Below are 26,695 nucleotides of genomic sequence, written 5' to 3' on the forward strand. Positions count from 1 at the left end.
TTTCCACTCCAGGTTTGTCTCTACAAAAGGCAGGAACTGGTTGTAGGGACCTTCTCCCTGGCAGAGGACATGTGCAAGCAGGACACAGTAGAGCAGCGAACGCCTGAAGGCAGGTCAGCAGGGCCAAGGGAAAAATAAACTTTTATTTCCAGAGGCATGGGAGATGAGAGGGGCAGGAAACAGTTGAGGAAAACCCACCAAGGACTGGCTTTCCCCTTTTTCTCCTCAAATTGTCCTCCTCTCCTGGTGGCACGGGCCATCTGTATCCCACCACAGAAAAGTTTGGCCTCCCCATGCCATTTCAGGGCCAGCAACAAATCGGAGCTGGGTCCCTAGCATGGGGGTTCTTTCATGTTGGAATAATCATGAGAAACAGGAACAGTAACCAAAATAACCTCAGATATTGCACCCACCCCATGCAACCTGCCCAGATGCAGCCAGCCCCACCAGACTTGAGCTGGTTGGGTGCATCTGAGCCAGGGAGCCCAGAGCCACATGCACCGAACCAGCCCAATGGAGCCCAAAGCTCAGTGACCCTGTCTGGGTGCTACCCATGCCGGAGAGGTCCCACACGGGGCTGGGGTGGGTGCCCCCACTGCCCACCCCATGCGGTACCCACTTTGAGCATCTCTCTTGCCTGTCTCATCCTCCTCACTAAAAAAGCCACTCGGTACAGCCTGCGATCAAGTGTACATTTTTATTTTTTTAATGGAACATAAAGTCCTTTAGAAAAAACATTCGTCTGGATAACACCCATAGAAAAAAACACCAATCTCGTGTTCTTTTTTTTTTTTAATTTGGCATTTGTTATTTGCATTTATATTAAAGCAAAGTGCATCTTTCTTATTTTTCTCTCATTTATACACATTGCACAATACATAAATAATGATGCTTATAAAACATCTTTATATTTACAAGTAATAATATATATATATATATAACATAAAATACATTTTTTCTTTAATAAATCTCAGGGTTTTTTTAAGGAGTCCTTTTTTTGTGTGTGAGTGTGTTTTATTTCCAAAGCACTACAATGCTAAAGTTCCAATGAGAATGCTGTCTTGTTCATTTAAACCTTTATATTTAGAAAAATAGCTTATGTTAAGGTCTAAACATGCTCATTGAGCTAAAAACAGTGTAAAAGTATCATACTCATGTATGAATTCAAGAAATGAAAGCACAACTGAATTTCCAGATAGGATGGTACCAGCATAACCTGAGCTAAGCAGGTTACAACAGACCAACTATCGTGAACACTTTTTCTTTTGTTTTCCCATTTGTATTTCATCTGTCTTGTCGGTTTTGTTTTGTTTTGGGGTTTTTTTTAGGCTTAGGCTTCTGTCGCTTTGCATCTCAGCTCAAATTATAAAGCATGGGCCATGCACGAGGTTTCTCCGCTGTTGTTTTCTCCCCTTGCATCAATCCATGACCACGGGGAAAAAAAAGGCCAAAAAAAAAGCAGTGGAAGGATGAGCACAGTGACAAGATGTGAACTCAGCAGCAAGAAAAATAAAATAAAAATTGTAAGGGTGGGTAAAGACCTGGTTGGGAAGGTTTTGCACCATCCTTCGGTGGCAACGTGGGGTTAGCACCGCTGGGGAAGGGTGTCTCGGTGTCACCAGGGATAGCTGGTGGCGAGGGGAAGGTGGTGCATAAAAAAAATACAGGGATCTTGTTTTATCCAAGAGAAGGAGCTGTAAATGGCTTCCAAATCCATCGATCGCATAGGATAATCCTTTCAGAGGCATGAAATAATTATCCTACGCAATCCATCCCCCTGCACCCTTCTCTCATCCTTCTGAGTTATTGGTCATTCACACTTTTAAAAAATAGAGAGATTTATCAAAATACCCAAGGTAAAAAAAATCTTTCCATAAGCTATTTCTCAAAACAGGGGGGAGGAAAAAAAACCAAACCAAACCAAACCAAAAAAGTTTGCATGAAAAGCAAGCACTCAGAAGGAAATAATAGCAGCAAAGTAGTATAAATGTCATGAGTCCACTCTGTCTTGAGTCATCGGTTATTAAAAATAACCTCCAACCAGCACGGGCAACTGCTTATAAACTGTCTAGTGTAGCACTGGCCCCAGCCTTTCACAAAGCTGATCTGAACAGTAAATCCAGTCCATGGCTGCTGCATGAACTCATGGTCGTTGGGTCTCTGCAAGCTGTACGCCTTCTCGTAGTCAAAAGCCTTGATGGAAAAACCTGGGAACACTTTGTGAACCAGCAACATCCTGGAGTCGGGGTTGTCCAGTGTGGCCGACTTGATGAAGATGGGGTAACTGCTGCGGTTGTACACCCACACACCATCCACCTCCTTTGTGAGCTGGATGCCATAGCCGATCTTGCTGCGGACCTTCTGCACCAGTTGGCTTTTGTTGTCCGAGTTGAGCTGTCCGAGGCAGAAACCATTCCCCTGAGGTAGATCATAGAAGATATCCAGGGAGGGCTCTTGGACAGAGTACAGCCGACCCACACGCGTCTTCTCTTCCCAGTATGCCACCACACACCAGTGTGACCGATCCCCCGGCTCCTGAAGAACTTGAGAATCTACAGAACAGGAGAAAAAAACAGGAGAAACTGAGCACCGGGGCAGGTAATACGACCTAAAAGCGACACAATGCTAGCAGGTCCTTGCAAACCCATGTCTTCATGATGCTCTCCATGCACACAGTGGTGCCCCCAGGGCATCCACTGCTTCCAAAAGCCATGTCTTAAAGCCACCGGTAAGATCATTTCAGTTGACACAGGTCTGGGGGCTTCCCGTGCTGCTCCACTGCCTAGCTCTGGCTGGAGTTATGGGTCCTGAATCACCAGGTCCACTTTCAGAAGTGGCTTGAGACCCATCAGCAGCACCCGCAGTGCAGCCATCCCACACCCAAACCATCACTAGGACCACCACCAGTGCCAACAGGAGAGATGAGATGCTCCAGCTGCATCCTAAGACCAAACAACCTAAACCCCCTTACTTTAACCCACCAGATGATGGATCCATTTCCATAAATATCTACTGTGCACAGATGATGAAAAAAAATGAAGCGCTGCTAAGAAAAGCACATTGAAGGTCACCCCAGGGGGCGAGAGGGGACAAGGACTTGCCTGCTCCAGTTCACGGGGCTTTTCCATAGGCAGAGCCTGGGCGATGAAAAGGATGGAGACATTGGATGAAGCCCTGATGATGGCAGGGTGAGGACCAGAAAAGTCATGCTTGTTAACAAAAATGGCCTAACAAATCTCAAAAAACAACCAGAAATGTGTTCCTGCAGCCCTTCTTTCAACTCCCTTGCCCATAGCTACCCCGTGCAAGCAATGAAGATACGACGCAGGAGGAAAAAGCAAGGGGGAGGGGGCCTGAGAAATGTGAAAAAGTCCCTTTGCCTGATGGAGGATCCCTAGCAGTCCAGCACTGCTCAGCAGGCCTCGGTAGGCATGTTAAAACCTGGGAACTATTCATCTCTCTAATTGTATAAAAAAAAATAATAAAATAATAAAAATAAAAGTCAACCTGGGAATGTAAGTTAGCTACCAAAATAATCCCCTGCACCATGGAAGCAGCTATGGGAGCAGAGATTGTGGGTAACCCAGCAACCCAAAGCTCTCTGCATCACTTCAGCAGCCCCCCAACCCCCCGTCATCACGAGCAATGGCAGCAGCACGCTAGCTGCCCTGTTTTCTATATATTTTTGCTATTAATAAGCCTATTCCCCAGCACAGGCATCTTGTTCCTGCCTCTTGAGCTGTGCTTCAAGCCCTGCACTGTGCTTTAAAAAAAAAGTAACAACCAAAAAAACCCAGCCCAGCCACACACTTTTAATTTCCTCATTTTTATGCCAGCAAGGAAAATATTTCTCCAGTTGCTGGAGGCAGCAGCTACTAAAAATGGGCCTGTGTACACCCTGCAATAGGGGACCTCTGATGCCAGGTGAAACTGGGGGGGGGGGGGGCTGGGCGGGGTGTCCCCGGGACAGCATCCATTTAAGTGTGCTCTCATCTGTCCTTCCACCTCTCCTTTTCAGTGCCTCCTAAGACTTTTGTTGCAACTAACTTTATACCCCACTAGAACCTGGCACTGCAGCAAGGGACTGAGAGGGACAGAGTGGGTGGCTTGGGGTGCCCCCCACCCAAGGGTGCACCCAGTGGGGCAACAAACACCCCCAGGATGGCATTTCCCCACCCACCCAAGTGACAGAAGAATTTGGGGGAGATACTCCTGGATCCAGGGGGATGATGCCCCTGGATCCATCCCCATCCTGACCACACATTGCCCTCCCACCACCACATCCTCCCCGCCGCCTGCCTGCCAGTGATGCTCAGAACTGCTTGGGTTTTGTTTTACAGCAGTTGAGGGAATTTTGGAGCAACAGCCATTGAACCCCGCCAAAATTCCTACCAGTTTTTATTTATTTGAACATAAAAGCATCCCTTTCAGGAGGAGGGGGGGCAAAGACTTTTTCACCTGATATTTGTGCTTGAATTAGTGAAGACCACTTAACAAGTAGCTCATTGCTGCTTACAAAGAGTTATTTAATTGACAGTGCATTAAAAAAACCAAAACAAAACCACAAAAAAATCCTGCCTTGGCTATGAATGAACAGACCTTTATGGAGGGTTGGAAGTCCATGAATGAATCCCACTAGGTTTTTCAATGACATGGGGTGACCAGACCTCAAGGACAAGTCTTAGGTAATCCAGGATACTTTTTTTTTTTAAGGAGCCAATGCCAGCACACAGTATAAATATGCTAGAGCCACTTCTGTTTGCGGGCTTCGGCTGTTGACTGGATGTCTAGTTAAAAAGCCATGAGAATATAAGGGTTGAGCTCAGATAAACAGGATCAGGCCTCCCTGCCAGCCGCCACCAGCGCCGCTTTTCACGGTTGTTGGGACCCCAGCAGAGCCTCCCCACTCCCATCTGCCTCCCTGATGCTGGCATCCACCAGGAAAAGGGGTGGGAAAAGCCTGTGGCATCACTGGGGCAGCAGAGACAGGAGAGGAGGTCGCAGAAGAGGAGGAAAAAATGACGCAGAGATGCTTCCTACAGTGACGGACATTTTTTCCCCAAAAGACTTTTTTTGGTGGCAATGACCATGGATCTGAGCAAATGAAGCAAATTGATGGATTTTGCCCCAAAACACCCCACTGGGTTCATCCCATTGAGCCTGGGGTCATGTCAGGGACCCACCACCCAGCTCCCACCGCCACCTGCTGCAAACTCACACAAAAACCCAGATCCTGGGAAATCCACAGCCACATTGCCCTCAGCATGTCCTCATGTGCAACAGCCCAGAAATGGTTGAGAAATGCTTGAGGATTCTTGTTTTAAGTTAAAAGCATCATTTTTACGAGCTCCTTGGAGCAAACACATCTCTTTCTAAAAGCCTGGAAAACTCCCAACAAACTGGGACTGTTCCCATATTCCAGCAAACAATGATAATGTTTAATGCTATAAACATCTGCACTATTATTTCGTTATTAAGCATCCCTCCACAATTTGCTGATACCACTGGTTTATTATTATTATTATAGCCTGCCTAGAGGCTCTGTCAGGCTCCCCCCAGAGCACTGTGCAAGCTTATTGTTCAAAAAAATACATACATACATATATATATATATATAAAAATATAAAAATAACTGAAAATAAAGCGAGTCTGCCCTCAGAAATTTAGATAATTAGTTGTATTGATCACTCATAGTGGGGTCTATGGACAACACCCATCCAAAGCAGAGCACATTTCTGCATGGAAGGGAGATATCAAGGCAATAACTTGGTACCCCAAAAACCCTTGGGGTAATATTTTTTGGAAATTTGGTGATGGTTCATCACCAGTGATGCCCCAACACAACCACGTTATTCAGTATCACGTTCCCCCTGGAAAGCTGATTTTTTTCCTTTTTTTTACACCCTCCGGAATTTTCCTGAGGAGCTGTTCTGACTTTTACTGGCACATCCTTTGGTGAGGAAGAAGTGTCCTCTGCAAAAGCATCATCCCTGCTACTTCCCAACACGCCAGCCAGTGTGAGAGGCTGTGAGGTTTCCCAGCACCTGCCTCAACCCTCGCAAACAGCAAGTCCTGCCCAAAATTGCTCAGTAAGAGGCCACAGCTGGGATTTTTCCAGCTTCGGATGCACACATGTGGTCTCAGGGCATCATCTGCTCCAGGGAGGGATGTTGCAGAAAATGCTACATCCATACAGAAATCCTGGGGGATGCAACAATGGAGTAATAACTCCCCAAAATTAAAAACTGCTGAAAGCACAGAGGTCCGGATGAAGGTGAGTATGGGAGATTCACACCATGGAAACACTCAAATTCATCAGGAATGGCCCCATGCTTTGCTCTCCCAAGCTGTAGTAGGAGGACTCACATCTCACATCGCTTGGAAGTGGCAGAAAATTCCTGGTGTGGCTTTTCTCCTCTACATGGGAATGCTTTTAAGACGATGAAACCATGTCATCTTTACTTTTTCTTTCCAAGCTCTGGTAGTTTTATTAGGAGTTTGGGAAGAAAAAGTTCTTTTTTCATTCAGGAAGAACCAAAACATTTCAGCCAAACTGAATTTTTTTAAAAATAATAAAATAAAGAAATCCAATGCAGCTCCTGGCTGGCTTTCAGATCCCGCCTTTGTCCTAGTGCCATGTTCATGAACATAGAGGGGAGGTGTTTTGACATAGCTAAAGGTTTTCCTGCAATCAACTGACCTCTAAAGAAAACAGCAAGTTTCCCACTTGACTCTTTACTTGATCAGATGGACTACTCCCATCTGATCAAGTCAAGAGCTATCCTAAATAGTCACTGATATCTATTAACTAATAACAACTTGTCACTGAAAACGGGAATACAACTGCGTTCCCGACTAGGTTTTTAAATGCCTGTAATTGGACCTTTCCTCAGTGATTTTACAATGAGACGCAAATTCAATTAGCCAACCATACAAGTGTTTCAAACTATGCGTTTATACTTTTTTTAATATGTGTATTTATAGGTGTGGGTTTTTTTTAAGAGCAGCTTTGACCCAAAGCATCTTCTCATGCTCTTCCTAAACTACTCCCTGTCTCACCCCCTCCTCTCCCTCATTCTTCTGTGATCCCTGGCACTGGGCATCAACCCTGACACAATACTCACCATGGCATCACCTACCCTGAACTGCTAACAAAAGCCTCCTCGTTTCCATAGAATCACTGGTTTGGGTCAGAAGGGACCTTTAAAGGGCACCTAGTTCGACCCTCTGCCATGGGCAGGCTGCTCAGGTTTTGTGGTACCCTCACCTGGGTCACCTGTGGGGTTGACACCGCACGCATGACTGATTACCCAACAGATAAATTCATATAGATGTCCACCGTGAAATCACAGCCCCATGAGACTGGTCTTATGGACCTTTCCTAGGAAGTCCAGGACCCAGATGTGAGCTCCTGGGGCAGCAAGGAGACCTGGAGGGATGGGGAGATCCCTGCCTGGCTTCCCGGGAGGCAGCCTTCTGCTGGAAAACAAGCGACATGGGCACCACCGATGAGCAGGATGAACCTACGGTCCTTCCTCCTTTATCTGCCAGCACACGTGGAGGGCATCTGCGCGTAAAAAAACCAAAATTGGCTGGACTGGTGTCAGCACAACGTGTCATCTGTCTGGGACCAAGGCTGAGACCAAGCTCAGCGTGTCTCGCGCCGGGTAATCTCTCTTGGCTGACCTTAAGTGGCATTTGTGAGCCCGAGACAGAGCCATGTCCTCCATCTTCTTCTGCTTGTTGAGATAGAGACACAAACCCCGGAGCTTTTTATGGGTTTTGATATTTTTCTTGAGGGTGCTCAGGGCAGCTTGGGGCACTCCAGTTGCAGTTTTGCCCCTCGTTGTTACTGGCAAGTGCTGTTTTTGCAGGATCCAAAGAAAAACACACCCTGACCTCTCACTCCAGAAGTGAACAGGCATTATATCAAGGTGAGGAGAACACCGGGCATGACGTGCAACCACACAGCTCATCAAAGCAAAGAAAAATGGGCACCAAAAAGGGAAATTTTACTTCCTTTCTAGTCTCTCAGGCATTTGCAGGCTACTTGGGCGGGGGAACAAACGAGGAAAAAAAAAAAAAAACCCAAGAAAAATCCTTCAAAACCAGATTTCCAGGTATGCTTTGCAAAAGCAAAGAAAAAAAATTCCAAATTAAAGGATATATCCTGCTGCAGAAAAGGGTCTTTGTGCCTTTAACAGCGTTTGTGGGCAGCCTGGAGACACCACCCACGGAAATGTTTGCCCCCAACCTTTTATATCTCCCTGCACACAAGGGCTAGACAGCTTCAGCTTCCTCACCACCACCCCACCCCCCCGCCCCCTGCTTTTGATGGCTGGGATTATTTCTGAAAGGCTAATTTAGAGGATGGTCATGTGTTAAGATCCTGTTGTTTGCAGAGAAAATAAACCCTTACCTACTGCAGGGATGCCACCACCCACGGTGGCCCGTGGGGTCCCTCCACTGCGCCAACGCAAGAGCCCCCAAAGAGCTGGGACAGTTGGTGGCATCAACACATACATAGGGAGCCCTTAATCTGTGGATTATTGACACGATAGACCATAATGTCTCTTTAGGAGCCATTACAGCCCATCGAGTCAGTAGGTACTTATGGAGTCCTTAATCCGTGGATTGACAGGCTAGACCATAAATTTGTGTCTATGTCTAATTAGGCAGCTCTTATTACGCAACATAGACAGTAGTCATGCAGGCTAAAGAGCCTTAAAATTGTTTCTTTAATTTATTAACAAGTTGTCCACCCAATCATTTAAGTGGCTCCTTGCTCCTAGCAAAGTCAGTCAACCTTGCACAGAAATACCTGAGTTTCTTCAGTTTGCTGAAGTTTGCTCAGTGCTGGCATCCAGGCACCGAGATGTTGCCAACAGATTGCGAGTCTGATGGGGACAGAGGAAAAAAAATTGGCAGAAGCCATCGGGGGAAGCAGTCTGGGATTTCCCGGTATTTATAACTAGGGCTTTGGTTCAGACTCATGTTAGCGGTGACCTACAAGCTAGGGTTTGCTCTGCTCGGTCCCCTGGTGACCCAACCAAGAACTTCCACCACCTTCACCATGGCTGGGAAACCCTCTTGTGAAACCAGGACAAAAACGAGGCTGTGTTAGACAGTGAGTAGAGATGACTGATCCCTGAGGACATCCCCTAAAGTTCCCACCCCAGCTTGGTGGTGCCTTGAGTCAACCTTCTCCCAAGCTAGAACCTAGCCCTGACCTTTGAGGGTTAATTCAGGGATGGGACACAAAAAGAAGAAAAACATCCCAGAAAGAGTCCCTGGCAAGCCTGTTGTTGCAACAGTACGGCAAATGCCAAGGCTGGCCCAGGAGGGATGTCCAAGCTGGAAAAATATAGGGTGATCAATATGAACGTGTGAAGGAAGCCCAGCTCCCTGATGTCCCCCGCATCAAAAGACGGTGAAGAAAGAACCCAAGTGAAACTGCTGAGTTCACTGAGTCCACTAAACCAGAAATTTGATTCTTAAACATCCTATTAGTCACCACTACTGTCTAATTATGGTGATTAATCAATTACCATGGCTAAAAACTATGCAAGAAGAACCTTTTTTTGTGCACATACTCTTTAAGAGCCAAGCAAGGCTCAGCTCCAGGGAGCGGGGCGGGCAGGACTTACGCAGACATACACCAAAAATGCCTGTCTGCCTGTCTCCAGCGGTTAGAGAGGAGCCAGCTGACTCCAGTTTCCTCCGTACCAGGCTTCGGGCCTCATCAGCCATGCAAATTATAGAGTACCGTGCTGTCTGAAGGCCGAATTTCGACTCAGCTCAGAGAAAAGCCTTAGAGGAAGGGTGGGGATGAAGAAGCCAGCCAAATCCATTCATAATATTTACAGCAAATGGGCCTCTTTGCTGTTGTTTAGTATACAGTCAGTCTAATTATTTTTGAAGCTTTAATTTAAAGAACCTTCTTTGTCTGTCTCTCCTTCTGCACCCCTCAAAGGTGTGGGAAAACTTTTCCCTTGTTTCAAAAAAGCAGTAGGACGGGAATCCCTTCCCCGAGCTCCAAGCCAGCGGTGGGGCAGGACGAAGGGATGCTTCCAAGAGGGGAGACCCTTCCAGAGGGGTGCTGCCAGCATCAGTGGGGTTTTTAAGAACCCCGGGCCACCCGGATAGGCATGAAGCATGCAGATCCATGTGGGAAAACCCCAGAAATCCTATTTTTGCTGCATGTGTCCCCATTGCTGTTCTGTGCCAGTGAGGAGGAATGGCTGGCTCAGGAAGTATTGGAAGATGTTCCACAGCCCCGTGCACCCTCCGAACTCCTCCCTTGCCTTGACAGCATGCCAGAATAATCACATTTTAATTACTATCAGCCAAGAAGTTCCTCTGGAAAACGCAGGAAGCCCAAGCCAGCGTTCAGCAGATGCTGCCACACGACCACCAAGTGACTCAGGGTTGGTACCAACCCCAGCTCCTGGAGATAAGCCAACACCTCCGTGCTTCAGCCTCAGCAGCTACCAAGACACACCTTTTCTCCACCCATACCCAACCCAGATCTCAACCAGAAACCTTCTGAGAAGGAGAAACCAGCACACAAAAGGCTCCTGACTTAGAAAAATGCAAATCAGACCTGAGGATGAGCTTGCCAAAATATGTCTTCTGGATTGGGTTGCGCTGGAGGTTCCTGTGACAGCATCCTGCCCGTCACCTTTCCAGTGCAGGGATAAATCACCGATGCAGATGCCAAAGCCACCAGAGGCCACCAGGCCATGCCGCCCTGGGGTCACAGTCCCCCTCAGCGCAACCACCAAGCTCCGTCTTAGAGGATGAAGACCTTTAAACGCATTTGCAATCAAAAAATAAACCTCTGCTGCAGCAAGGCAGGGAGGTTACCTGGTACCCAGCGATGCCTGGGGGAGGGCAGGGATACGGCCCCCAGGAAAGCTGCAGCTCTCCACTGACAACATGTAGATATGTGGGTTACATGTTAAAAACCTTGTAAAGACCTTAAAAAAAACTGAATCAGAGCAGTCTAGGATTTCCAAACGGATACCTAATACACAGATGTATGTGAGGATTTTTTTCCTCCCCCTTACTGCACTCCACACGCACACAAGGCATTGCTACCGCTCTCGTTTCAATACTGAAAAAAAGCCTCTCGCCACAGCACACTGACCTAGAATTCTTCCCAAAGACTGAAAACAGATGTAAATATATCTTTCCCCCACTGAAAAAAAAAAACCACCTCCCCCAGCTCCCTTTCCCAGAGCAGAATCCCTCGCAGGGATGTAAACCCATGGAAAAAACAGGGTTGGAACAAAAGTCCTTTTCACACTCGTCGTGCCCCACTCCGTAACAATTATGAAAACTGTTTAGCTGGGCTGGCATTTGGAGCATTTACTGCATTCCTGCCAATAAATTCCAGTCCCGGATCCGATGGAAGAGGCTCCTCCCCTCCCCTTTTCCCTTCCTCCCTTGCCTTCATTCCTCCTGGCTTTCTTTACAACCTAATAAATACCCTGTCGAAGCGGGCCAGGGCCTACTTAGGGGGAAAAAAAAACACCCAGCGCCAGACTAGAGACAGCATGCAGACTGAAAAAGTTAATCATTACTTCTGTCTGCCTTCATAACCTAATCACGCCTATTCCTAAGAGCAGGCAGCAAATGCTGGGCGCAGGCAGGGTCAGGCAGGGTCGCAGCCCAGGGACAGCCCAACAGCCGCAGCATCAGCCCCTGCTCAGGTAGGGGGGCAAGCAAGGGATGGACAAGCAAGGGATGGACAGACGGACAGATGGCATTTGAATGGAGTTCACAAGCCTGGCCACGGACACACCCCTCCCCTTGCCTCTCACTTTGCTCTGGATTAATAATGCTTAGCAATTATAGAGAATATTACATTCATTAAGTAATTAACCCTCCCGGCGCTCTGGCAGAGTTGGCACCCCCCTTCTGCAGACAGAGGCCAGCAGAGGTTTGCCCCGGGCTATAAAACGGGGATGTCGGCAGCACCCAGAATAAATAAAAAAAAAATCAGAAAAAAAAATCACACAACAAAAAGCTCCTTGTGCTCATCCCACCCTGCTGTGGGTGGCAGAGCCCTATCCCAGGCAGGGACTGCACCACAGCCAGGCTGGCATCACTGAGATGCAACAGCGGGGGCAAAGCCCAGGGGATTTGGGCATCACCGAGATGCAGCAGCATCCTCCTGAGAGCCAGCAGCATCCTCCCATGGGGGCAAAGCCCAAGGGATTTGGAGTTCAGCACTTGTGCTCGGCAAACTCAACACCACACCGGCTGCTCCAGAAAATAACCTTGGTGCAACATCTCAGGTGTTGTCAAGGCTTCATGCTCAACACCCAGGATACATTTTCCATGCTCAGCTGTGACAAAGAACAGGAAAACTATGGGCCTCTGCGTATGAAGATTTATGGGTTTGTTCCTTATAATGAGCTAAAAAGTCTCAGCCCAGCTTCCAAAGAAAATGAATTCATCAGTTCAAACGCAGTGATGTAACTTCAGGCTCCCAACTCCTTTTCCAAATAAAATTCCTGTTATTTGATTCCTGCTCAAAGGATGATTTTATGAAGTTATTTACTCCATGTACTCTGCCAGGGAAGATGCTGCTGGAGCCCAGCCACTGCACAGCACCCCATCTCACCATTTAATTTCTCACCTATTTTGCTATTTTCCCTGCTTTTCTACTCAAAACCTCACCTTGTACACCCATGTGCACACAATAACTCCTCCAGTATTATTTTGCATCATCCACCATGGATGGGGCTCTCCCTCGGTGGCAATGCCCAGCGATTTTTAGCACCTATAAATTCATTCCATCGGTTTCTATTACCGAAAATCACTGGATCCAGAGCCAACATCACTGGATGTAAAAGCAAAGGATGGCTGCACTCCCATCACCTTCCCAACACCTGAGTTTCTGCAATGCAAAGCCAGCTCTTATTGACACAGTTTTGGCGGCTCTACAAACAAAATGTAGTCAACCTGTATATATATCTAAATCATATATATAATATATATTCAATATATTATTAATATATTTAATATATTCAACCTGCATCTATTATGATTATATATAATGTATTCTTTAAATATTGAATATATCCTATATATTATATATAATTAGACATATAATACATTCAATATGTATATCCAACCTATATATATATGTATAGGTTAAATTGATTTTGTTGCATTGTTTTTGTTGATTATGTTGTCCATAGCCTCGCTTATTTCATACAGTTATAGGTACATACTTTCAACAACACTTAACAGCCCAAGCGATTCTGAGTTACTCATCTAGTGGCCTTTCCACCCACACAGGTATTCAGGGAAAAGCTGGGAAAGCCCATGGGAGCCAGACTTCACCCCAAAGATAGCTTGCCAAAACCCAGCACCCCACCGGGTGTCTTACTTCATCCCTGTGGGAGGATGAGGAGGAACCACAGAGTCAGGTATGCACCATCACACATGGAGAAGCATCACCAGGACCTTCTGCAACCACCCCACTGGGCATCTTACTTCATCCCCAAGGGAGGATGAGGAAGGCTGACAGAGCTAGTTACCTGCCGTCACACATGAAGAAACATCACCAAAAGTATCAGAGCAGGACCTCCTGCAATCACCCCACCAGGCATCTTACTTCATCCCCAAGGGAGGATGAGGAAGAACCACAAAGCTACGTACCCACCATCACACATGGAGGAGCATCACCAAAAGCATCAGCAGGACCTCCTGCAACCACCCCACCGGGCATCTTACTTCATCCCCGAGGGAGGATGAGGAAGGCCTGCAGAGCCGGGTACACACCATCGCATATGGAGGAGCATCATTGAGAACATCACCAGGACCTCCTGCAACCCCCCCCGCGGTGCTTTGGCGCTGCCAGCACAGCCCAACCAGGGAGCTGAAGCCAGGAGGTTCCTGACATGGTGAGGTTAAAAGGGTAGAGAAGGGCTGAGCCAGTTCTTACAGGGTGTTGGGTTGGGGTTTTTTCCCCTTGCAAGTTAAAACCAAGATAATGACACTGGGTGGGGACCAATTTGAAGGGCTGAGCAGCCAAACCAAAATCAGTCTCCCGGCCAAGAGCTTCCTAGGCCTCACAGCTTGGGGAAGGAAGCTGAGAAGAGGCATGAAAAAAAAACCAGATTCCTCAGGAAGCTCAAGCATCGTGCTCAAGCAAAGGTGACCCTGCTAGTCAAATATTTTTCAACATAATAAAAATAAAATCAAGTGCTGGAGCAGCCTCCCTCGGAAAAGCGGGGCCCATGGGATGGTGGGGTGGGGTTTATTCCTCCTTTTTTTCTCCTTTTCTTTCTCCTCCTCCTCCAGCACTTTCTTTCCTTTCACTAATAACTATGTTTTCTTGGTTGTTTTTTTTCTTGGCTCTTTCCTCATAAAAGACTGATGTAATTTCCTGTCTTGTCCCAATGTTTCCTGTTAATTAACAGGGTGAAAGTTATCATCATGCATTTAAATAGCTACCCAAAATAGGGGAGGGAGGGGGGGAAATAAACAAGGAAAAAAAAAAAAAAAGAAAATAAAAAAGAAAGGGGGGCAGAAGGGCTGTCTGTAAGCAAACACCACGTCACATCCTCAACAGCACAAAAATTCCTGGAAAAAGCTTTTTGGACCTGACAACTTCAGCCCATAGGTGAAACACTCCCCCCCAAGGGTGGCTCCCGCAGCAGATCTGTGCAGAGGGGATGCGAGCCCCCACCCTTCCCTAGATGGGGATGGAAAATCCCTGCAATGCTTGCCCAGAAACGCTCTTTTCTTACATAGGAAAAGAAAAAGAAAAAAGAAAGAAAAAATAGAAGGAAAAGAAAAAGAACAACAGAAAAAAAAAAAAGGAAAACGATTAAATAAATAAAATTTAAAAACCAAGATAAAATAAACTGCAGAGAAAGCAGCCAGCAACACCCAAGATGCTGCTGTTATTAAAAGTAGTTAAAAAATTAAAAAAAAAACACAAAAACAAACAAACAAACAAACCCCAACCAAACAAAAAAAAACCCACAACCAAACCAAGGGGCTAATCCAAAGCCAGTGGGCAGAAATACTGCGAGACACAGAGCTCCTTCCCTGCCTGACCTCAGCCCCATGCGGGATCAGGCCACTGCTTCTCCATGCCCTCCTGTTCCTCAACAGCAGCCATGACGCAGCCTGTACCCCGGTGGCACGGGAGCCAAGCCGGCAGCCTCAACATGCTGGCTGGGGGTGAAAAAGCAATTTAGGCAAAAAGTGAGGGTGGTTAGCACAGAGACCATGCCTCAGCAGTTAATAGTATCTCAGCGCTGAAAATAAACTGGAAAGGAAGCTCCTTTGTGACAGTAGGCAGGCATCCAGGCTGCAGCGTGGGTCATTCAAGCCGGCTGGGGACGGCAGTGGGGCTGGCACCCACCCACCACCCAGCCCATCACCCTCCTAAAGCCCCCGGGAAGGGCTGGGGGGAGGGTGTCTGTACACTTCAGTTTTCCCTCTGGACCCTAAAACGGGGTGTACCTCATTTTCACCCAGCATCAAGGTTTATCAGCTTGGCTGCCGTGGTTAGAAATAGGCATCTCCCCATGCTGGTGGCGGGGAAATGCATGTGGTTAATGCATAATAAAACTGGTTTGTCTAGTGTAAGTGATACCAGCTAGCAGACAGCAGAGATGGAAATGATGCAGCCTGCATCCCTGCCAGCCTGGGGCTGCTCCTCTACGAGTGTTTTTGTCCCATCCAGTTTTAAATGTCCCCAATGATCAGTTGCTGGTGCTCATCGGGACATCTTTGGTGAGCAGGTGGTTTGAATTGACACCTCACTTCCAAAATTCACCTTTTTGTCCTCGTTCCTCCCTAAACAGCATCAGGTTGCAGGATAAAATCCCAGTGGTCCCCGTCATGAAGGACTTGCTGGTGGTGGGGTCTTCTTCTGCATCTTATTGTCAGCTGCTCTCTCAAGGCACTGTTGGGTTGGGAAAATCCATCAGCGCCCAGAAAAATGGATTTAATGGAACTGTACAGGGATGGATTGAAGCACCCAGTATTTACTTGGGGGAGCACCTCTGCCATTTTTTTTTTAAAAAGCCATCCTAGAAGAGTATTGAGGAAAGGATAAAGGATCAAAAGGTTCTAGAGCACTTAAAAAGTCATTATTAAATGGGTCCTATTTGCTTGGGGGGGATTTTAATTGGCTAAGAGGAGTTGGAAGGAGGATGCCCCCAGCATCCCCACAACAGCACGGGGTCTATCCCGGCTGTATCCCTGGTGGGGGGTACCCACAAGGCAAGATCCCCCTTAAAAATAATAAAAAAACCCAAAACACGAGGCTGAAGGAGCGGGTGGCCAAGCCAAGAGCCCTGGGGTCCGTGCCAAGCACTGGCTTCCTCCTCCCCGCCAGTTCCCTCCTCCCTGCCAACCACAGTCAGATGATGTTCCAGGCGAGCTGGGAGGCTCCTAGTCTGGCAGGCAGCCTGCTTTGCTCCAAAGGCTCCAGTGCTGTCATCTTGGTGTTAACCCCTGATAACCTTGTCCTTTCCAGGACAAGGACAGGACAGGGTGGGGGTTGGTGTGTGTTGCATCCCCAACAAGGCTGGGAAGGAAAGAGTGCAATGTCCTGTGATGCTCAAAGCAAATAAAAAAAATATTAAAAGGACACATGCTCAAAAATAAACCAAGAATAAGTGACTTACTTAAAAAAAAAAATAATTCCCAAGCAATTATTTATCCCTAGGACAAATATACAATCCCAGTTCCACAGGAAGATGTCTCAATTTCAGATTATAATAGAATGCCAATTTGTAAATAAAGGCATTTCACAGGAGGTTATAAACTCTGTACTAGAGGGAGGTGGAAGGAGGGGGGAATGGGAAAACACAGGCAGGAGTCTGCCAGAGTAACCACACAGGATCCTGTTTACATGGCAGGGGCGAGGCGGGGGCGATGGGGAGCCACTTTGGGGGGTGAATAGCTCCAATTTTGGACAAGATGATTCTTCCCCAGCGAGCAGATACCAGCAGGGATCAGAGGCATAGTGAAACATTCCTGGCCTGCCTGCGACTGTGGAATGAAATGTCATTCACCCAAGCGGTCCCTGAAATCAGGCGAGGTCCCACCGCCGGGAGAGTCAGAGCAGGCAGCGATGCTGATGCTTCTCCAGCCTCCAGAGGTCTTTTCCCGTCTTTTTGGTGCAAAGGAGTTGGGAGGGAGAAACCAAGGCTGTGCTGGCTGTGGAAGACCGCTGCGGGTCTCCCAGCCTGGAGTCTTGCAGAGCCACAGTCCAGCACCCACCAAGCACCATCACTCAACATCCACCTGCTCCAGGAGACCCTGGGGCCATTCCAGTGTCAGGGCAAGTCAACAGGATTGGGCTGAGAGCTGGGAGAACTCTCAGGTTTGGTGTTTTATGAACAACCTCTATAAAGTAAAAAGCAGTAGAGGTGGTGAGGACACAAGCCAGCTCATCTTGCTTTCCTTCTGGGATGGCCATCTCTGGGCTTTGCTTCTTGGAGAGCTTTGCTTTGCCAGCAGATCCAGCACTGTTCATCCATCCTGCAGGAGAGCCTCCTTCTCACCCACCATGGGTACCATCAACCAAGAGCCACCAGCGCCACGCCACACAGGGGTCAAGAGGGAGATGTACAAGGCTGGGTGGAGAGCACCCCATGGAGACCCAGCAGCAACCAACACGATCCAGCACCATCAGCTCACTTCTACCATCAGAGCAGAGCTTCTCCATGGGTTGTACCAGAAATTCAACTCCCACCGATCAGACGCCACCAGACCACGTGCCAACCACCTCCAGGCTTTCCAAGAATGGCTTTGCTTGTTTGAAAGAAGAGTCATAACCAAACACATCTGCTGAGAACGAGTCAGCTCAAAATACAGGAAAAAACACCCTCTGACTCCTATTTATGGGAATTATTTTTATCTCCAATGGGATATTTTTGCTCTCTTCTTTAACTATGCTGAGGACAGAAAGGATCTGGCCTGGCATTACCTGAGCACAATGATGTCGGCAGGAGACAGCGTGAGCGAGGAGCCCTGACCTACCCACAGGGTGACCATCGATTATAAAAATAAAGCTGAAAAAAAATAAATAAAGGCATATGGCAGTGAGATCCAGCGCCTCGTGGGGAGCAAGGGGTACATCAGCCAGAGAATGGGATGGCTGGGGAAAAGACAGCAGAGGTGGGATGAGAAGACACCTGCATGGTGTGAAGGACTACGCAGTATTGCATTTCTGGGGCAGGCAGAACAGAGAGCGGAGGGAGGGGAAGAGCAGCTCAGATCAGTTATGACAAGGGGGACATGCTCCCCATACACCCCCGCAACTCCCCCTCCCACATCCTCCAGCACCTCTGGTATCCATCCATGAAACTTCAGCCTCCCGGAGGAGACTGCAACCCCGGCAGTGGCTGGCCCCAAGACTCCTCATCATCAAAGGTTCCTCATGGACGCTTGCTTCAATCCCCTTTTTAACACCCCTCTTGCCACCATCCCCAACCCTGTCATGCGGTTTCCCTGCCAGAGTGGCCGTGAACCCCAGGCCAGCCCCATTCCCAAATTCTGGACACTGAGAGCCATCAGCCTCACTGCATCCCGCTCCTCCAGCTCCGAGACATTAGGGCAGGTCCACTGACCGCTGCTACACCAGCACCCACTGCCCATGACTGGTGGCCAAAGCCTACAGTGCTAGAGGAACCCACCATCACCCATGACATCTTCCTCAGCCTCCTGCTCCAGTTTCCAAATCTACTCAAATTGGGGTGGTTGGTTTGGGGTTGTTTTTGCTTTTCTTAAAGTCTTCCTTTCATCAAGGAGCCACAAATCCAGTGTGTACAGCCCTGGTCCGGAGGGGATGAAGGATGCTGGATTCTCCACCTGGCATCACCAATCCCCATCTGCCCAAAGTCAGAGAAGCCCAAGCCAAAGCGCTGCCATGTACCCTGCCAATAACTCCTTTAAAACCCTCTTCTGCTAAATAAAGAGAGAGAGAGAGTGTGTGTGTGTGCGCGCGCGTGCGTGCGTGTGTGTGTATGTTAGAAAAAAGAAGGGGAAAGTAAGCTTTGGAGGATTGCTGCAAAGTGTGTTTATTTTCCTTTCTCGACTGGGTCTCTGCAGTTGGGAATTTTCAGCACTGCACTTCTGCGCATGGAAAGGAGATACCAGTAAATCAGAGCAAATTCAAAACAAATGCTCTTTCATGTGGAGGCATTCGGCTTTGTTTCAGGGCTTGGGTAGCTAACCGTATCCCTTCATGAGTCAACTCTCCTATCAGCTCCTCATTAAACTAAATGGCTACAATTACATTTGGGGAGGAAAAGAGCGGTTAATGATCGTAAAAGGTTCTGTTTCCAGGCTTTGGGGAGGTGGGGGGAGAACCTTCGATAAAGAAGACCAAAAGAAAAAAATATCCAATCCAATTAAATAATTAAAATATAATAAAATAAGTATAAAAAAATGCCTTTTCAGGGGGAAATGTGCTTTCTTTTGGGGAGGGGGCTCTATCAAGGAGCTGGGGGTCCCCTTCCCGTGGCCCTCTGGGAGGTACAAGGAAAAAGCCGTGTTATTTCCTGCAGCCCAAGCCCCTACCTCCCGCCTTCCGGAGCGGAGCAGCCAGACGAGATGTTATCAATAGGCTGAACCTTACAGAAAGCCCCCTTTTAAAAGCAAGTACTTCCTCTGCTTATTTCATGTGGTATCCTGTGGAACTGAACTCTCTCCTCCCCTCTCCAACGGGTGTATTTCAGGAGGAAAAAGGAAAAGAAAAAAAAACCACCAACAAACCTAACAACATCCTTATTGTGGTGTTTTGCTTCTTGTCTTTTTTCTTTTTACAGCCTCTTTTTTTTCCTTCCCTAAAGCTATAGGCTCCAATAGCAAAAAAAAAAAAAAAAAAAAAGAAAACCCCAGAAGTCATCTGCATTAAAAAAAAAAAAAAAAAAAAAAAAAATCAGCAACAAGTTTCTCTGTTCCCTCTCCCCCTCCATTTGATTAATTCTCACCAGGGCCTTTGAACAAACAATATGCTCCCCTCTCAAATAACAGACAGGGTATATATTACACTCAAAGAAAAACAAACAAGGCTCACTTAAAGACATCCACACCAAATGCAATTCCTGGAGAGAGGCAGGGGCAGATGCACGCGCGTGTGTAGCCACTGCCGACCTATTTCTGAATATCCCAATGTCAGGGCGATGAATAAGTCACAAATCAAGGAGACATCCCCACAAAGGGAAGCACCTTCAAACATCAGTGAGTACATGCAGGTACATGGTTTCAGACACTTTAGTCCTGGAGAGAGAGAGAGCTCAGCCACAGAGCTGGCCGGTCCGGGGCAAGAGATGCAGTGCTGGAGACATCACACCTTGAAAAAGATGTTGGGAGTTGGACTAGATGACCTTTAAAGGTCCTTTCCAACCCAAGCCATTCTATGATTCTATGAAAAGCCCAAGAAGGGTGGGGAAACCACCCTCCGAACCCCCATGCAGGCACCTGGAAGCTGAAAGAGATGGAAAACAGGAAAACAAGGGAAATCACAGGATGTCTCAAGTTGGAAGGGACCCATAAGGATCATCCAGTCCAACTCCCTCTCCAACGTCCTCTGCAAAAAATGAGGTCACCTTTCTTCCTCGGGGCACCACAAGCCTCACACATTGGATGCAGGACACTGGTTATCCTACCAGGAGCAAAGCCCGAGCGTGGCTCTTGTCCCAGAGACAAGAGATGCCACCACCACCACCACCAAGCCAAGGAGAACTTGACACCAAATCCTTCTGCAAGGCACGACCACACCTGCTCTGATAATCCATGCATCCAAAGGGGTGGCCAATACTGCTCAGCCTTCCCCAACACACCTCTTCCTGGCTCGGTCCGAAAATTAATGGAGCATAAAGCTGGAATTCAAGGGAAATGGGGGCTTTTGGGGATGGAGAACCTCACCGGGGATTTCAACACATCCTCTGCCCAGAGGTACGCGGCTGCCACTGAAACAAAACCCAGTTCCCACTCTGAGCATGCCTTCTCACCAATGCGCATCCCTGAAAATCCCCAGCATCACTTCGCCTTCCATCGGGACCCTCAGTCAATGTGACCTGCGGCCAAAATCAAGGGCAAGAAAAGATGTCTTACCTGAAAGCCCCCCAGGGGCTAGACAATTAGTTCCCCCTGTTTCAGTGGAGGAAGGCACAGAGTCTGGACAATCTGCTGGAGTGGAGGAAAAGAAAAAAAAATAAAAAATATCAGTATATAGGCAGTTCTTCGCAGGCTTCCAGCATCACCATGAGCAGAACACACATTCCAAAGGGTTTAGCAGGAAGCGATTACTAATTGGCCGCGCAGAGACGGTAGTTCATCAAGAAGCATCCACCCTAACCCTAACTTATCGCCTCAATCAAGGCTGCGCACTGCGCTTCATCACCAGCCAACGCTGATTATAGACCAGAGCAAAAATTACAGACTGGCTGCCACCTCTCCGGCCAAGTCACCGGGTAATGAGATCGAGGTTGTCGTTGGTCTGATGTCAGCGAGCTCCCAAAAATGCTTAAATCGTGGCTTTATGCACCCAATTTAGTCAACACCTGTAACACACCAAAATGGGAACTGAAAGGGAAAGGTCTCACCGCCACCCTTCTGCGGTGAATGGTCTAAGTTTGCGTTCTCCCACTCAATTTTTGTCACTACCAGCTGCTGGTGGATCTTACACCCCATTGTCACCTCCTGGGACAAGTGGGCAACTGGATCTACTCCTCCATGCCCCACCAAAGGGCAAGGGCAGGGTAAGACCGGCTGCCCTGTTAAGAGGTTTCTCCTGATGTGTGGAGGTGTTGGAGCTCAAGGCCTGGACCTTTCCATCCCAAGCCTGCTCCTCCAGGTGACAACAGTCAGAAGCCAACACTGATCCCCTTGGTCCTACAGGCAAACTCCAGCTTTTCGGTCACTACCACAGGGGGGACAAGCTCAAGGTCAAGCCTGAGAAGATGTGTGAAGTTCATGTAACCTTCTGGTCCTCACCAGGTTCTCAGCAACTTTGGGTTTCATCAGATTTGGGCTCCCTAACGACATCATTTTGCTCACAGCTGATCTCAAACAAAGGACCACTACCAGGAGAGCCCAGATGGTTTTCTCCCTACTGATAAAGTAATTTCATCCCCAAAATCCCAATGAGAAAGAAATTCCTGTCTGCATAACCTCATTTTATTGGAGTAAAGTAAAACATCGTGGAAACATACAATTATTCCTGGTGGCCACCAGCCCAACCTCACAAGGTGCTGAATAGTTCCTGGAAACTGCCAAACCTCCAACTCCCCTGAAAGTCCCTACAGGAGGGCATTTGGCTCTGCAGCAACATCTCAGTGGGCTTCCTGCACTCTTCTACTCCAGCACCACCATGACCAGCCACCCAGGAGCACGATGGACACAGCCACTTGCAGCCCCTTGTCCCACTTAACGATGGGTCAAAATAGCTGTGCTTGAATTATTTGGGGGCACTACCATCCATCTCGCTTCCAAGATGGCCGTGAGTGGCAGCTGCTGCAGGGACATTGGGGATGCTGAGCACCCACACACCTCCAGGACTGAAGGGGTAGTCTGGCTCTGCGCGATCCACCATCACCCTGCAAACGTCCCCTGTAAGGAAGAGGGAAAGTCCTCTCCTCGATAGGTGAGCCAGCCAGCCCAGACCTACAGCCTTCCCATGGGCAACCCAGCTGGCAAGTGCCCATCTTCCCACTCTACAGCAAGTGCACAAGTATCAGATCCATCCTACCAACGCACTGACAGGGCACGCCACTGCCTGCAGCAGACCCCCACCTCCCTGTCCATCCCAGCTTGCCCCCAGCCAGCAACACAGCCTGCCTCAGCCTCCATCACCTCCAAAAGAACCCACATAATCCCCATCACAAAGGTTTTAAACTCAAAGAGAGAAGATTCAAACTAGATGGAAAGAAGAAATGTTTTATGCTGAGAGTGGTGAGACACTGGCACAGGCTGCCCAGAGAGGTGCCCGATGCCCCATCCCTGGCAACATCCAAGGCCAGGCTGGACGGGGCTCTGAGCAGCCTGATCCAGTTGAATGTCCCTGCCCATGGCAGGGGGTTGGACTGGAGGGACTTTGAAGGTCCCTTCTGACCCAAACCATTCAATGATGATGATGGCCACTGGCGACTGCTGCCAGAGCCCATACAAGTCTAGGTACTCCTGTCTGTCTGTCCATATGAAGCACTTACAAGACAACACTAAATGCTTAAAGTATTTTTATTACTGCTATTCCGCCTGATGGAAAAGCAGAACTTTCCTGCTGGATGCGTGTTCCCAGCTCCATCAGCAGATGCAGCTGCCCAAGTCTAAACAGAGGGACCATTCCCACCCAAGGTCCCAACAGAGAAGACGGCTCATGCCAGGTAAAAGGCTTTGCACCTTCCCATCATTATCTACTGTCCTTCTCCCACATGACCAGCCTGCGGCAAGCCATCCTTCACACACGGCTGGGAAACTGCTGCAGGAGATGGCACCGATGCTGGGATGGGAAACCCTTGGTCCCTCCACAGAGGAAACGCAGAGAAACCCTGAGCTTGCAAAACCCACCTGCAACAACAGACTGCCAGGCTCCGCTTGTGCCTGTCACGGCCCCGTTAGTCAGAGTTCAGCTGCCAAATGGATTTTTCTTTTAAAAAGGAAAAAAAAGGAGGACTTTTTGGTGAGTAACCCAGTTGTTTCTATGTTTCCGATGGGCAGCATTAATCACTTCCTATTGGCCAATAGGAATAACTTTTCCTTTCGAAATGGCACATTCATGTTCTGTGGCTTTTCTGTTTACACACATTTTGCTATCTTATGTCAACATTTGCTAATGAATAAATATATCACTCGCTAACTGAAAATGAGGTCCTGGCAGAGGCAGATTGGATGTTTAAGCCCTGCTAATAGATTTATCCTAACATCTCCACAGGAACCCGAGGGCAAGCTTTAACCCTTCTCTCCCACAACTCCAAACCCCTTGGCATCCCACGCCAGGATCACCGGTGCGCAGAGAGAAAGGCAATAAAGGCAGAAATAGAAAGTTTGGAGGGAGCGCTGCAGGGACACAGACAAAACGATGCCAATCCCAGCCAAACCCACAAAACTTTGTGACCCAGCAGACCCTCAGAGCCTATTATGGACCAACCTTTCCACATCCCAGCATGTGATCGGGATGTTGAGCTACTCCTGATATCCCTCTTTCATTCATGAGCCGTTATCTCCTGCTTTTTCATGCTGAGGCAAAATATTTCATGCTTTGCAACCCAATTGTTTGTTAAACAGCTTTGCTTATTTCCACAAGGCACAAAGTTTTCATCTTTTTCTCAAGAGCTGGCGGAGGGGAAAAACAAGGAGTCCAGCCTCCGAGGGAGCAGGATGGGACCCCACAACGGTACCTCATGTGTCCAGAGCAAGTTCAAGTTGGGGGTTTCTTTCAGTCCCCAGAAACTGAAAAGCAGCAATTTTGTAGAAACTGCTCTTTTGCACACACACCCCCCAAAAAATAATAATAATAAAATGACCTGACATTGGTCTTCAGAAAGACATCTGCCTTTGCCTCCCCGCACCGCCACGTGCCCCTCCTGCCTGATGCGACCCAGGGACACAACTGCTGAGACCACCACACTCCAGCCAACACTCCAGATCCACTGCTCCTTGGGGAGCCAGAAGCTGCTCCTCCCCGAGCTCCCCCCATCCCCGACTGTCCCCACCTCTCCTCCGCCTTCCAGCCCCATTTCTCTCGCACCCGGCGAGCTCAGTGCCAACCAAGAGTTTATGCAGACAACCGCAAAAGCGCCAGTGCCAGCCTCAGATGGGCTTCTCCCCTGGCACCCTGACACTCAATCACAAGCAACAGGCATGCAGAGCGGTGCTGGAAAAAAAAAAACAACCAAAACTTTTCAAACCCCTTTCCTAAATTTTTTCAACTTGACAAGACGAGATGAGGCTTCTTTAAAAGACTGAAAGATTTCTACCAACTCCATTTGTCAATGGATTCCCAGCCACCAGGGAGATGCTGTGCTGGATTCCCAACCTAAATCCCTCCGAATTCACCCAGGGGTGTGGGAGCAGTGCCATTTACAGCTGGAGCCCATGGTGTTTTCTGGTTTTCCAAGGCGACTCCAGCAGTGCAGGACTGCGCTGCATTGCAATCCCTCCTAGAGTTTCCTGACAGAGTTTTTAAAATCCCACTTTATGGAGAGGGTGCCTTAGATAAAATGCCATGATCCTTCTTCCAGGGGTGGCAGGAGGCACAGGAGCCAGCCAGCAGCCCCAAAGCCAAATGCATGGCGGCGTGACAAAGGCAGGGGTCCTTTTCCCTGAGAAAGGGTCTGCTTTCCCTTTTTTTTTTTATCTGTAGCCTGCCTAGAAAAAAAAAACAACCCTCCACTTACCAGTTGGTTTGAGAAAATCCATTGGATATCTGGAGTAGGGTGGAGGGGGAGACTCTGGAATTAGAAAAGTACAGAGAAAATAAAAGCAGAGCCATGAGAAAGGAAAAAAAAAAAAAAAGGAAAAGAAAAAAGATAGGAACTTATGATAACAGTGGCATTCTTTTAGCAAAACTGTTTGTCTTAGCTCTGGGGGTTGGAGGCAGGGCAGCGAGGCGGTGATTGCCTTGATATTTAGCTGTCAGATAAACAAAAGGGGCCGTCTGGCGCCAGTCTCGCTGCTATCTGCGCTCGGGCTGTCTGCGCGGGGCCTCCCGGCGGGCCGGGGCCGCGCAGCCGGTACCGCCGCGCCGGCGGCCCCGCATCCCGGCCCCGCTGGCCGGGGGGGCTCCCCCCGTGAAAAAAAAATAGAATATGTATCTACAGAACACGGCAATGCAAACTTTGGGGGGTGGGGGGTTGTTTTGGTTTTTTCCCCCCCGAGGGAAAAAATTTAAAAGTTCAGCGGGCAGCGAGCCGAGTGGGGCTGCGTCCCCCGCACCCATCCATCCCCCGCATCCACCCATACCCCGCGCCCCCCGCGACCTACCTAGCTCGCAGAGCCGGCTGAGGTGGTGCGGGTTGCAGCAGACGAGCTCGGGGTGAGCCTTGCCGTAGGATTCACAGCAACATAACCGCTTCACTTCGGAGCAGTGGCGCAGGTCGGGCCAGCGGAACACCTTGCAGAGCAGCACCGGTAACGGGTACCAGTGCTGCCCCAGCCGGGAGTCGGCCTTGGCGGGGAGGAGCAGGCAGGGGGTCCGCGCCCCGCCGCGGGACTCCACGGCGTGCAGCAAGCTCTCCAGCTGCCGCTCCTTCAGCCGCTTCAGCACGGCGTGGGTCAGCGCCTTCAGTTCCGCCTCCGCGGCCGCCCGGCCGCCGCGGCTCGCCTTGCCCGGGCAGCACCCGCGCCCCCCCGCCGCACACATGCGCCCGGGTCTCGGCCGCCGCCGCCGCCGCCTCCTCCTCCTCCTCGCCGCCGGGCGCACGGCTCCGCCAGAGCCGCCGAACGAGCACCGAGCGTTTGGTCCTGAACATGCGGGACGAGAGGAGGGGCCCCCGGCTACAAAATGGGCATGTCGTCCGCCGCGCATGAAGGGGCCGGGAGCCGAGACGCGGCGGCGGCGGCGGCGGGCAGCGGCAGGCGGCGGGCGGCGGGGGGAAGGCGGCGGTGAGGCCGAGGCGGGCTGTGACATGCGCCAGTCTCCGCGCTTGGGGCCGCGGATCCCGCCGCCTCCCGCGGGGGACTGCGCCGGCCCGCGCCTCTGCCC

The 26,695-nt window shown here is 49.0% G+C and overlaps 1 protein-coding gene across 1 annotated transcript; it reads right to left on the reverse strand.

The window, feature by feature from the left end:
* Positions 1 to 975: 975 nt before the first annotated feature.
* Positions 976 to 26,501, reverse strand: LOC121080641 (mothers against decapentaplegic homolog 7-like). The gene is given in 5 exon segments (XM_040578787.1): positions 976 to 2,552; positions 21,106 to 21,180; positions 25,389 to 25,442; positions 25,975 to 26,333; positions 26,335 to 26,501. Coding segments are annotated over 5 exon segments (1,155 nt in total). The 5' UTR covers positions 26,463 to 26,501; the 3' UTR covers positions 976 to 2,013.
* Positions 26,502 to 26,695: the final 194 nt, after the last annotated feature.

Source organism: Falco naumanni, chromosome W (genome assembly GCF_017639655.2).
Source record: "Falco naumanni isolate bFalNau1 chromosome W, bFalNau1.pat, whole genome shotgun sequence".
NCBI lineage: Eukaryota > Metazoa > Chordata > Aves > Falconiformes > Falconidae > Falco > Falco naumanni.